General features: G+C 37.6%; 3 protein-coding genes and 1 non-coding gene across 4 annotated transcripts; 3 read left to right on the top strand and 1 right to left on the bottom strand.

Annotated features, from left to right (window-relative positions):
- LOC109714954 (interleukin enhancer-binding factor 3-like) lies at positions 1,108-2,042 on the top strand. The gene has a single exon (XM_020239718.1). It carries the CDS (start codon positions 1,275-1,277, stop codon positions 1,698-1,700), a length of 426 nt encoding a protein of 141 aa, XP_020095307.1. The 5' UTR covers positions 1,108-1,274; the 3' UTR covers positions 1,701-2,042.
- On the bottom strand, positions 2,841-3,665 carry LOC109715598. Its single transcript, XM_020240708.1, has one exon. The coding sequence runs from the start codon at positions 3,657-3,659 to the stop codon at positions 3,081-3,083; it is 579 nt and encodes a 192-aa protein (XP_020096297.1). The 5' UTR covers positions 3,660-3,665; the 3' UTR covers positions 2,841-3,080.
- LOC109715372 lies at positions 11,314-11,877 on the top strand. Its single transcript, XM_020240349.1, has one exon. The coding sequence runs from the start codon at positions 11,452-11,454 to the stop codon at positions 11,875-11,877; it is 426 nt and encodes a 141-aa protein (XP_020095938.1). The 5' UTR covers positions 11,314-11,451.
- Positions 13,749-13,822, top strand: TRNAV-CAC. The gene has a single exon. It is a non-coding gene; the product is annotated as a tRNA-Val (tRNA).

Genomic DNA, 13,987 nt, shown 5'->3' with positions numbered 1-13,987 from the left:
ATCCTTGTTGATTCATATTTCCAGCATAGTTTATTTCAAAATGAAATAAACGAAGCAGATAACATGCTACCTATCTCTCAAAAAAAAAACTTTNACTTTAAATCAAGGTTGACACATGCATGCATTTTCTTAGAAAGAAATAGTTGTATTCTATATTTAAATTCTTAATTCAAGTTCAAAATTTGTGCTAAGATCATTTTTTTTTTAGCACTCCCTACTATAAAAAGTTTATTGAGATAATTAAATCAGGACTTACTACTTTAATGGCAAAAGTTTTTGACTACATCTACAATGGTTATAAGAGAGAGGCTTTAACCCCCCGTGATAAAAAAAAAATGATCTTAGCACAAATTTTGAACTTGAATTAAGAATTTAAATATAGAATACAACTATTTCTTTCTAAGAAAATGCATGCATGTGTCAACCTTGATTTAAAGTGCAGGATTTCGGGCTTTAATCTATAACTTTTTATATTCCAATAAAAGATGTCGACCAACCACTCTAACAGTTAAATGGAACTCTCTTTTTATACCTTTACCTCTCTCTCTCTCTCTCTCTCTCTCTCTCTCTCTCTCTATATATATATATATAAACATTCGGTGGAGGTTGTATATGTGTGAGAGTGTAGTAACAGTATTAATATACAATTTCCCAAACAATATATATAAGGGATTGTGTTAATGGACTACGTACGTGCTGCGAAGTGTGCATGGCAGGGTATGGTGGCGCCACTATTCGACCTAAGTGTGTCATATGAATGCAACCCTCCATTGGGCCGACCTGATCGAATTATCAGACTCACGAGTCATGATCAGCTCGATCCACTGTCACGCATAATTAAAGTGTAACAATTAATATTGTTTGCTATAAATATTCAAAACTATATAAATATATATATATAGTAATATACTTCTCGATCTATTATTGTTTTATATCATCATCAAAAGAGATTGGAATCTTACATTTTTCAAAAAGTTATTCTTTTCCAACCTCTTTTTTTGGGGGGGAGAAATTTTTCAATGATTCCTTTTACACCAACATTTGTTTTGCCATTGAATTTTACCCTAGGCAAATCTTAAAAGAGCACCCCATTGTAAAAGTTAGATGGTAAAAAATATATATATGCATCTCAAAGGACTGATTTGCAATTTCCTCCACCTAGCTCCTACTACTTAAAAAAACATAACTCCGCTTTCTCCTATCCAAACAAGGTAGTAGGATTAAGTAAGAAACAAAAAGAACCAAAAAAAGGTAGCAAAACACAAGCTATAGCCATGAAGAGAACCATCAACCTTTTCCTCCTCATGGCCCCCCTCTTCCTCTCCATCACTACCTTCCCCGCCACGGCCCGCGACATCCTCGACCCCGCTCGCAATCCTTCCAACACCCACAGCGCCTCCGTCGCCCGCTTCAGCACCGACCCAGCGGCCGAGGGGTTCAACGTCCCCGGATACGGCAGCTGGGGCAACACCGGGGGCTACGGCAGTGGTTACGGCGGTCCAGGAGGTGGATACGCGCGGAACGGCGTGGCGCCGCCCTCGGTGGTGTGCTCGGAGTGGGGCCCCTGCTACATGAAGAGGGTGACGTGTCCCGCAAACTGCTTTACATCATATAGCCATTACGGTCGCAACGGCGGCGGCGGAGGCGGCGGCGGCGGTTGTAGTATTGATTGTAGCAAGCACTGCGTTGGCTACTGTTAGAGAACCACTGTTATCGTAACTGTGCCCTCAATACATCCAGGTCGTATGTATGTACGTACGTAGGTCTATAAAGTAGTAAAGTGTATAAGCTTTTCTTAGTATATATATATATATATGTTAGGGTTTTAAGAGCTAGTACTGTGTGTGTTGAGTGTTGGTGCTATATATATATATATATATATATATATATATATATATATAACTTCTAAATGAGGGGTGGAATGAAGTACTTAGAAGAGTGTGGTAGAATAAAAGAGGGCTTTGTGTGGTGTGATTGAGAGTGTCGATCGCTTGTTTTTACGGGTTCTTATATTAATTTGGTACTTATTTTATTTAGTTGCATGTTCAAGGGCTTAAAACTAACTCTCATGATATCATATTGTCTTAATAAAAAGTAATTACAATGACCTTGTAAAGTTTAGTCTTTTTCTACAAACTCCATTTTGATTGTTCAGATGCATGCATACAAACCTGTGAAAAGTTACACATCTGTCGACATATTGTTTACTCTATAGTTGTAATTAAGATACATTGAACACACCTAAAGGATTAATTAAAGGGTTACTTTTGGTGAAATACTTAAATTTAATGATTTACTTCACAGCTTAAAGAAAGGTGAAAAGAAGTACTTAATAAAACTAAATTATTCTCAAATTTGTGTTTAATTATGGCAATTATAATGCATTGAAGAGGACTAATGCCTGGGTTAGATCTACCGAAGATTCATACGTTCATATATGTATCTATGCATGTATGTATTTACTTGCAAATTTGGGCCGGGCCATGATTTAAATCATTTGGGCAAAAATCTATTTAATTTGGGCCACAATTTTTAATAGCCCAATCTATCTATTGGATCACCCAAAGCCCACTTCTCAACGAAGATGACAAAATTGGCCTTAATTTAGTTTGCTTGGAATTTTTTCCTTTTTTTTTTACACAAAAGAAATATAAAATGAACTACACCAAAATTTTAGTTTAGTAAACATATATAGTTTTGACTTTTGACAAGGGTTTGATGCCCTGCATCTCCATTCTTAAACCAAATAATAGGTTTTTTTAATGCTCTTTTTGGTAATTTAGCTCTCAGATGTTTATTGAGTTAGCTTCGAAGGATTTCAAAGTTTTTTTTAAAAAAAATTTGAATTTTCAAAATATTTCAAATAGAATCAACTCATCCACTAGTTTTCCCCCCTTGATCCAATCTAGAAACTGTTGATTCCTCTTCCTAATTCGTGCATCTCATATATAAAATAACATGATAACATCAAATAGCCTAATTAAAAAAGCCTGAAAAAGAAAAGATATAACCAAAAAACAAGGAAATAAAATAGAACATAACTCTTCTTAGCTTGGGTAATTAAGCATTTTGCCCGAAAATCAAAGCACTGGTTCACCATTATGTTCGAGACTCGCCATAGAAGCCGGGCTAAGAAGCGGAAATGAACACCAATTCGTATAAAACGACGTGGGCGACAAAAATCCGGCCAAGCCCGGAGAATTCAATCCTTTGCTAATATTACTACTACTAACTTCCGCTTCGACCGCCGCAGCTGTGCTGTCGCGAAACGTCGGTAGCAGCGGCGGTGGCGGTGGCGGTTCGAGTTCGAGGGGCGGAGGCGGCTGCACCATTTCCTTAAGCGACCGCTTCGGCGCTCCTGTGAGCCTCTGCACCAGTTCGCGAAACCCGCGGGGCTCCACGAAGTACACCTTTGGTCGCGACGGTGGCTGCGGGTGCAATTCCGGCCTCTTCCACAGCTTCACCGGCGGTTTCTGGACCGAGCGGAGCGCGGAGTGAAACGGTGGCTCTTTTTTCACAGATACCGGTCTCCCCTCTGCGTGCTCGGCGATTGAGATCGAATGAGGAAGAAGAGAGTGGTGGTTTTTTTCCATTTTTTTTGTGTTTGATGTTGGATACTTCGTTTGTTTAATTGGAGAGTTAGCTAGGTTTTTATGCATAGGCTACATGGTGAGGAATATAAAAGAGTTCGCAATGGCTTATGTAAAACATGTGATGTGTGTTTGGACCATTACGGTGGCGGCTGGTTTTAGCCGACCACGTGGCTCTTTTGCGGTCAAAGTCAAAGGGTGTACCATATATGTGGGACCCACGTGCTTTCCTATTCTCTCTCCTCCCACGGTTCTACTTGTTTATTCATTTATGTATATTATTTAATGGTTTAGGTGGGGGGTTTGGATTAATGTATCAAAAAAATTGTTTTGTTTTAATTATTAGTAAAGATGCTCTAACGAAATAAAATCTTAAATTTCATGCTTCATCACTTGTTAAATGATAAAAAAAACGCATAGAAAATTAGTCAATTATCAGTTTAGATACATAAGCATATTCTCCTAATATTAATAATTAAACTTAGCATTTTCTTTATATATATATATATACTCATTATTTATGAACTGTGATGAAGTAAAAAATATAAATTGTTAAATTCGAGCATATGATGACAACAATTGTCAAAGTGATTTACTCGTGACGTAACTGGAACGCAGTTGACCAACTTGGGATTTCAACGGTCGTTGGTTTAATCCTTTCTGAAAATTATATAAATATTATTATTATTATTATTTTTGGGTGAGTCCAAATCAGAATCTTTGTACATAACTCTGTTCATATGGTGTGCTCTTGAAATATATAATAAATAATAAATAAAAGTCAGCAACATTCTGTCATGAAGCCATTAAAGAGTTCACAGTAGCCGCGACTCTTTCTTAACTTTCAAAAATTATATTAAAATTCTTTACAGTAAAAATTAAAAAACTATAAATTTTAATTTTTTTGGAGGTCATATTATATTTTTTTTCAAATTCCTTAGTTTTTTTTCCTTTCAGCTCTTATATTCTTATTCCTTTTTAAGTAAATTATTGCTATTATTATCAACAATAGGTGATCAGTAAATCTCACAAACTCATTTTCTTACTATCGAATATTGATTTTTTTTTATTAAATTTAAATCTTAGCCGCCGAATCTTAATTTAAGAAATGAACAGCATAAGCATCGGAATCAACGACCAGTACGGACGTGTAGTGTTGTTAATTGTATTTAATTAATGACAATCAAGCACCATGCTATATCCGGGCCCAATTGCACGTGGAGTACGACCCAATAAATAGGTGGCCCTTCAATTAGATCCGGTCCAATAATAACAACAAACTTAAATGCTAAAGTTTAAATTTATGCATCCAAAGAATTTGTTTGGTTATATGCAATTATAATTTTATTATAGATAAGATTTAACTATATACAAAATTAATAAGAAGATTCAAATGTAGCAGTTGGCGCTACGTCCCGATTTGTTGCAATACCAACTATAGTGGTTGGATTTTATTTCATTTCATCTGTATTGTGGGTAATTCATTACCGTATTTATAAAATTATAAAATTTGTAATTATAATTCTCAATTATATGTAACCAAACATATTATCTATAAATATGATCCTTTTTTATTACGTCCAACTAAATAACATGCCTTTTGCTGTAATTAATTAACTATTTCATTTTCAACTACAAATATTTTCAACCACACTATATTTATAAGGCATTTTTGCATAAAAAATTCACTTATTTTGGACTTTTGCAAAATCGGGTCACTTTTTCCGTTTTTGCAGATTCGGTCCGTTTTTTTAGTAAACTGACCAAAATACCCTTATTACTTTTTCTCTTTCCTATTTCTCTCTCCTCTTTGTTTCTTCCGTTATTATTATTTTTTTTTTTTCGTTCTTTTGCGCAAGCCGAACCCCTCCTCTCCCCCGCCGCCGCCGTCGAGCCCACCCCCACCGTCGTCTCGCCTCCTCTTTCTCTCTCCTCCTCAAGCCCCTCCTCACCTCCCCGTCGCCCTCCTCAAGCCCGCCGCGAAGCTCCGCGTCCTCCTCCTCCGCCTCCACAAGCCGAACCCGCCGCCGCGTCGTCACCGAAGTTGCAGGGGCGGAGCAAGCTCCTCGTCAAGCTCAAGGTCGAGGAGTCCCCGATCGTCTCCCTCTTCACGCGAAGCTCCGCCGCCGAGCCCCTCCTCCTCTCCCCCGCCGCCGCCGCCGAGCCCACCCCCACCGTCGTCTCCGTCGCCGTCGCCGTCGCCGAGCCCACGTCCCGCCCCTTGCCGACCGCCTCGTCACCCTCCAATCGCCTCGTCACTCCCCTTGCTGAGCCCTCGTCACCCCCACCGTCGTCTCCGTCGCCGTCACCGTCGTCCCCGTTGCCGTCGCCAAGCCCACGCCCCATTAATGGTGTAATGGTGCACCATTGCACCATTACACCATTAATGGTGCACCATTACACCATTAATGGTGTAATGGTGCAATGGTGCACCATTACACTAATGGTGCACCATTACACCATTACACCATGAAATTACACCATTAATGGTGTAATGGTGCACCATTACACTATGAAGAAGAAGAAGAAGCAGCCGCAGCGCGCCCGCGTGCCCGCCCGCCGCCGCTGCGTGCACCGGCCCCGTCGCCGACCCTGCCCCGCACCGCGGCTGCGCGCCCGGTGCCAGGAGCATCCCGCGATCAGTGCCTCCCCCGCCGCCGCCGACGCCTCAAGCGGCGTCGTCGGCCCGCGGCCCGGGGGCTCGACGTCGGCGCCGAACTCCAGCAGCAGCTGGACGAGGTCCGGCCGGCCTTGCGCGATGGCCGAGTGCAGCAGGCCGACGCCGGACGCGTCGACGGCGTCGGCCGGGCGCCAATCCGGGTCGCTCCGCTCCAGCCGCCGGCGACGAACTCCGCAGCCTCTTCCTCCGCCGCGCCGCCGACAGCGACGACGACCGCGGCGGCGGACGAGGGGCTCGGCGACGGAGACGACGGTGACGGTGGCCATGGGGCCGCCGCCGCCATGGCCGTGGGCTCGGCGACGGCGACGGAGACGACGGTGGGGGTGGGCTCGGCGGCGGCGGCGGGGGAGAGGAGGAGGGGTCGCGGGCGGTGGAGAGGAGGGTGAGGAAGGAGGCAACGGTGAAGAAGGAGGGTGAGGAGGGAGGCGACGGTCCGATCCGCCTCTTTTTTTTCGGCGAGAAAAAAAAAAGAACGACAGAAACGAAGAGGAGAGAGAAAGAGGAAAGAGAAAAAGTAATAAGGGTATTTTGGTCAGTTTGCTGAAAAAGCGGACCGAATCTGCAAAAACGAAAAAGGTGGCCCGATTTTGCAAAAGTCCAAAATAAGTGGATTTTTTATGCAAATTGGCCTATTTATAATTGTACCGAATCAATTAAATGAGCCTTAAAAGATTAGGTTGTAGTGTTTCATTTTCTTTGAATATATATAGACACACAATAGAATATTCTCTCGAAAACTTCTTAATTTCTCTGTGAAAGATTTAAAATTTTTAATATATATATAAATTAACTCGCCACCCTAGCTCAATTTATTGGCAAAACCAAAATATAAAAAAAAAAACATTCATAATAATATAAATAATAATAAATTTTGGGAGGTGGGGAGTTGGATGTTTAGACTTTAGAACGCGTCAAGTCAACAAGAATGTGTTCGCATTACGCCACCAACTTGAGAGGACCGAGGACTCAAATATTATGTCACCTTCTCATTTTGAATGACAATATATATATATATATATATATATATATATATGGATCTGGTCATTAATATTAAAAGATTTCTATATTTAGTATATTGTTGTATCGCATTTATAGTTTCTTTTTTCAAATTTATCTGTCACAAGTAAAAANAGAGAGAGAGAGAGAGAGAGAGAGAGAGAGTTTTGCTAGAATTCTATCGGTAGTAAACTGCTCGGTTTACTATCGATTTATTTTCGTGATAGAGCTTCCAAATTAATGATCGGCACTGTTAAATATGATCTAAACTATTTAAACTATCTGGAAATCAAATTTCACACATTTTTGATATTGTTCTCTTGTCCATCAAGTGAATAGAAAAATAAATGGCTGGAAATGAATATTCTTCGAAAAGTGATGATACAATTTTTATATTTGAGATCTAGAGTCTAGATCTTATTTTAAATAGTTTAAAGAATTTTTTAACAAAAATTTAGTTGATTTGAACTCTTCTATACCGTTAAACAAGCAAACGCACCATATCGGCCATTAAAATTATAGATTTTGTGACCCTTTGATCGTTCAGTTAGTGATGCCAAAAAATCATGAAATTTGATTTCTAGATAATTTAAATGGTCTAGATCATGTTCAACGATGCCGATCGTCGATTCGGAAGCTCTATCATCCAAAACAAATTGGTAGTAAACCGAGCAGTTTACTACCGATAGTAGCCCAGTCAAACTCTATATATATATATATATATATGGATCTGGTCATTAATATTAAAAGATTTCTATATTTAGTATATTGTTGTATCGCATTTATAGTTTCTTTTTTCAAATTTATCTGTCACAAGTAAAAATATCAGCTCAGATCCCTTTCTAATATTATTTGATTAAGAGTACGTACGTAGCTTCTATTAAAAATCCAGATCACCATGTGATGAATTGGACTCTTTTTTTAATACCTTTTAATGTTTATAGGTTGATTGCACGACACCGGGAATGGATACATGAGATTGTAACCATAATACTTTTTTTATCTCTTTATTTTTTTTTTCCCCTTTATTAAGAGTGATATTAGTTATAGCTAAACATCAAAAACTACAAATAATAAAAACTTTACATATACCTTTATATCTTTTTTTTTGAGAAAAAAATAGCATGTTATCTATTTCATTCAATAATAAATGAATTTAGCTACAATATATGAATGTAGCTAAGGCCTCAATAAGAACGAGAAAGACACGCACACACATACATTAAATATGTTCTGGATGTTGTGTAGAATTCCTCTTAAGATATATTAATACCACCATCAACCTTATTAGAAAGTCATCAACACTCTAGAATATTTCCTCAACCCGAAAAGTCTAGGCACGTTACGTGAGATTAATTATTAACATATGGACTTCAAACTCTCAACATCAGCTGGATAGGGCGCGAAGTTGAGTTTCGATCGCGTTACTCGCAAACTAGACATGCAAATTCTAAAGAAAACACTGGAACTCTGTAGATGTCGGTGGGGATAGTTGAGAAACTTATGAACCACAGGCTAACCTGGTGCACCGAGCGCATGCAGTAACTTCTCCTTACGCCCTAAATAAAATTACTTATTACGCTAATCTCGCCATTAATATTAATATCATAATAATAATTGTATCGTAGTACAACATTTAGCTTTGGTAGTTGCTTTGAAACGTATTAAGTAGCTTCCAAATAATTAGTTGTAGGGGCCACGTACACTGATATAAATCCTAGTTTGTTGGTTCAAACTTTAACGTTGATTATGTTATAAAAGTCGTATCAATAGGAATTATTGTATGAAATGTACACACCATATGATAACGTCCTTAATTTGCGTTCTCATTAGAAAAAGTTAGCTTGTGGTGCACACGAGATTAGTGACTTGAGCCACGGATTTGGTTGGTATGCAGTAGTTGAATTTTGTGATATATTCTTTTAATCAACAACACTAGCTAATTTGTCGACTTAATTGCAGCGACGGTTTCGTTTACTTGCACGAAATTAATAAATCGTTTTGATTGGTTTTGGGACAATTTTTCATCCATATATATATATATAGGAAATTAACTTGTGCAAGTTTTGTGATAAAATTCATGCATGGAAGTTTAATTTTCAAAATGGTTAAAAATTTATTGAAAAAGCATCTGGTCCCTGAACTTTTTCAAAAATTCTTTATAAGTGGTTTATCAAAGTTTTTTTTTTTTAATTTTTTAATATCATCTTCTGTTAATTGCAAAAAAATTGTAGAGCCAATGATTGATGCAATCGACTTTTTTCCATTGATCTAGGGGCCAAACTTTACTCTATTATTATTTACTACGACGTGGGCAATTGTTTAATTCGCATAGAAATGCTAATTACCATATTTAATTGATTGAATCATATAATGAAATATGAGACAAATTAATGGCTTTAAAATTAAAGAAAAAGTTCAATTTGAAAAGGAATTGGACCATTTGCACCGTATACCTCTTAGAAGACCAACAAAACCAAGACTCAAACCGAACCCAAACCTCGGAAATGGTTAGTTGCTCTCGGTGTACATATAATGTCACGCACCTTATTATTAAATTCTGTAATTGGGACCTTAAATGGGAATATGATTTGCCTAGCTCCCATGACTAGGCCCTTTCGTTGTTATAAATAATAACTATAAAACATATCACCCTGCAATGCGATCGATCACGACCCTTTCTTTAGAATTTACTAATTAAAATATAAGATTAAGATATTCAATTTAAATCTGGGCACATCAAGTTTGAACCATAGTAGAGTAGAACAAACCCAAATGACTTAAACATTAGAAATTGACCCAAGCGGCATAATAATAATATTATGGCGTTGATCATTAAATTTTGATAAAAACGAACAAAACTTATCTGAAATATAACTATGTCGAATTAGCTATCTAATTTTTAAAAATTTTATTTTTATTATTTAATTTTTTTAATTTATTTAATTTGGGTCGGTTAATGACACTTTGATGGATAGTAAAATCAAAGAATTTAAACAGTTGAGTAATTATCTTAAAATGGTCCATAATTTAGCTAAAGTTGGGACTACGCTACACCGGGTGCAGGCAGAAAGAGAGAAAAAGTTGAAAAATCCCGGGGAGCCTATTGTTAGTAATGATTAATTGCATATAGGTCCCTACAAACATAATAAATTATAAATATTTTTCTATAAAATTTAACTTTTATATATTATCTCTGTAAAGATTCTAATATTTTTAAATATATCATTACATTTAGAAAAATTTATTTAATCATAGGTTAAAAGCTTAATCCTTATTAGTTTATAAAATAGCTCGATATTTTTACCTCTCTTATATTATACATATGTGACATTTGGAGAAACATTTTTGTGATGATAAATTGACATTTTACTTATTTGTCCTTAAAATATAGAAAATTTTCTAACGGTAAGAAATTAGAAGGGCATATTTAAAAATATTAGAACTTTTACAGAAACAACATATAAGTTTAAGGGTAAACAGTAAACTTCAAATACCAACCCTGTAGTTTCGCACTTTCTCACTTTAATACCCTATGGTTTAAAGTGTATCAAGTTAATATCCTGTGGTTTCATTTTTTTTCTTTTCGTCAACTTCTCTGTTAATATTTCGTTAAATTATATATTAAAAACTTTAGACACCCATCTAGGTTTATCGAATATTCACTTTAGTATATTTTAGTTTTAACTTTGTTATTGATTTAACAAAAAAAAAATTAGTGGAATGACGGATAAAAAGATAAAAATGAAATTATAGAGTACTAAATTAACACTTTAAACAACATAGTACTAAAGTGAGAAAGTGCGAAACTACCCCTATGGGTGGTATTTAAAGTTTTTCCTAAGTTTAACTTTATAGGGAGACATTCGCAATACACTATATCTGCAGGGATATGTATGCATTTTAACCCTGTTAGAAATCGCCGCGGTTTTCAACGCCCACCATTTCCGGGCTTCTTCAGCTCGCCGATTCTTCTCCCCCCGCCCACCAACCAACCAACCACATCTCTCCACCCCATCCTTTAAAACCCGCGCTATCCACCACCCCCCCGGGACGAGAATAGCTTGGAAACTTAAAACCACTGCATATCTGCATGCTAGCTTATTCCGCAAAGAAAACTTATTCGCGATTATTCTTTTATATATATTAATTATTATTATTGATTATTGATTATTATTATTAGATATGGGTGCTAAAGGAGGGGGAGGGGGAGGGGGAGGGGGAGGGAATAGGTGGAGCAGGTGCTTGAGGGCGCCGCTACGGGTGCTGTGCCGCGCACGTGACCTGTACGTGCGGAGCATGGCGGAGTGCGCGGGGCACGTGCAGTACGAGGGCGCGGCGTTCGGGTTCCCGGCCTATGGCGAGGTGCCACGTAGCTTCAGCCTCCGCTCCGACGGCGGGGGCTCCGGGGAGGAGGACCTGCGGGAGCTCATCCGCGCCGCGTCGACGGCGCAGGGGCGCCGCGCCGCGCTCGGCGGCGTGGAGCGGAGCCAGAGCGTGGCGGTGGGGAGGATCGACGAGGGCTCCAGCTTGCTCTTCCCGAGGAGCCGGAGCTGCGCCGGAGCCGGAGCCGGAGCCGGAGCCAAGAAGAGGGCCAGGGCGTTCTCGTAATAAACTGGTCTCTATTTATTTGTTTTTATTTTTCTTCTTTTTTTTTGGTGGGGGTGAAAAATGTAAGGAGACCCCTCAGTTATAGTCTTCTTCGAGTTCGACCCTTAATATTTTTTCCCTCCTAACATCTCAATGTTTTCATGTAAATTCTCTTAAAATTAATGTTAAGGGTCTCTGGTTCCTGTCGCCTAAAAAGTCCATGATCTTAATTTGGGCGTGTGTAAATAAGATAAGGTTAAGAGAATTAAGAAGCCATAGCTAATTAAGTGTTTATGGCTAAGTCCAAATCCTATAACCCATAGAAAAGTTTCTCTCTATTATTTTTATTCTTATTTTTCCAATTTTCCCTTCTCGTATTTGTATAATTTCTTTATGTTTCTTTTTAAAAATTAAATTATACGAATTATCATAATTTGGTTAATTGTTAATATGGTGGTTTGGTTGGTGTCCTGTGGAATTTCTCACATGCTATGCTTGTGAACATGTACAATCCGACGTGGCAGTTCTCAAAAAGAAAGGGTCTACGTTGTGGACTTTTTAAAGATGATGTGGATACCGACTTCAAGACAATGCGGGGGCTTACACCCGTTTAGCGTTACGAAGTCGGCAGTGACATCTTCACCAAATCCGTAGACAGCGCCGACTTCAGCTCATGCGCAACGTGCAAGTATGCAGCTACTTGTGTAAATAAATCATTAATATATTATACATAACATTGGCATTTTTGATTGAAACATACTGTTCGAGATGAACATATATATATATATATATATCAATACATCAATAACATATAAATTTTTTTTTGAGTCTCAAGCGGCTGTGTAATATGCGAGAACAATCCAGAAGTTTCATGGGATAAAAGAATATTTTATTACTGCTAAATATATGAAATAGAAAAGAAGAGTTCAAAATAGGGAAAGCTTAAAAAAAACCCCTGTGGTTTTGTAGTTTCTCACTTTACCTCCCTATAGTTTAAAATATATCAATTTGTCCTCCTGTGGTTTCTTTTTTCTTTTTTTCTTATCACTTTTATTATTTTTTTTTCTTAAGTTAGTGATGAAGTNTTATTTTTTTTTCTTAAATTAGTGATGAAGTTAAAATTAAAGAGTACTAAAGTGAATATTTGATAAATCTAGATGGGTATCTGAAGTTTTTTGTATATAATTTAATGAAATATTAACGAAAAAGCTACCAAAAAAATAAAAACGAAACCACAGGGGGGCAAATTGATACACTTTAAACCACAGGAGGACAAAGTGAGAAACTACGAAATCACAAGGGGGGTTTTTGAAGTTTTCCCTTCAAAATAATTTTCTCCCTATTCTCACAAGAAAGTCTAAAAAGTTAGAAAAACTCTTTTTTTAACCACTTTACAATTTTATTAGCTTTGCTTTTATTTTATCAAACTGAACATATGAAAATAGTTACATCAACTCAAAACCAAACGTCGTCACATCTTTTTATCTCAACCGACGATTGCCGATTTCCCTTCACAAAGGAGAAAAAGAAAAAGAAAGAAAGAAAAAGAGTAATAGACAGCACGGAAAAGAAAACAGAGAAAGATCATTAGAAGATGATTATAATCTTCACTATCGTGACTAAGTTTCCTTAATAAGCTCTTTAACTTCTTTTCTATTTCACTTGATCATTGAAAATTGTACAAAGATACTTTTGACAGTAGAAAAATCTCTTTTCCCTTTACATATTTTCTTAGAGTCATTTACATAGTAATATTCTTAACATTAAACTTGTAGTTTGTTTCTCTGTACATTATGTTTTACTTCTGTATTTAAAAAAAAAAAAATTCCACTACAAAAAGGGTAATTTAATATTTATATAATAAAATAATCGCTCAAATGAACGTGTGTCTCGTCTGGGTGGTGTAGTTGGTTATCACGCTAGTCTCACACACTAGAGGTCCCCGGTTCGAACCCGGGCTCAGACACGTCAGATTTTTTTTTTTTTTTTTGGAATTTTCTATTGCGGGCTTTAACAAAAGAAGGGATCGGGCTGGGTATAACGGGCTTTAACAAAAACGGATAAGGCTTAACTGGGACCGAGCCATTACCCAACCAAACACTATAAAAGGGCCCCCAAAGGTCTACTGGTG

This window comes from Ananas comosus, linkage group 9 (genome assembly GCF_001540865.1).
Source record: "Ananas comosus cultivar F153 linkage group 9, ASM154086v1, whole genome shotgun sequence".
Lineage (NCBI taxonomy): Eukaryota > Viridiplantae > Streptophyta > Magnoliopsida > Poales > Bromeliaceae > Ananas > Ananas comosus.
This window is presented reverse-complemented; position numbering and strand designations above follow the sequence as displayed.

What these genes read in the sequence shown, in the direction of transcription:
- LOC109714954 (XM_020239718.1), top strand. Translation starts at nt 1,275, where the DNA reads ATGAAGAGAACCATCAACCTTTTCCTCCTCATGGCCCCCCTCTTCCTC.
- LOC109715598 (XM_020240708.1), bottom strand. Translation starts at nt 3,659, where the DNA reads ATGCATAAAAACCTAGCTAACTCTCCAATTAAACAAACGAAGTATCCA.
- LOC109715372 (XM_020240349.1), top strand. Translation starts at nt 11,452, where the DNA reads ATGGGTGCTAAAGGAGGGGGAGGGGGAGGGGGAGGGGGAGGGAATAGG.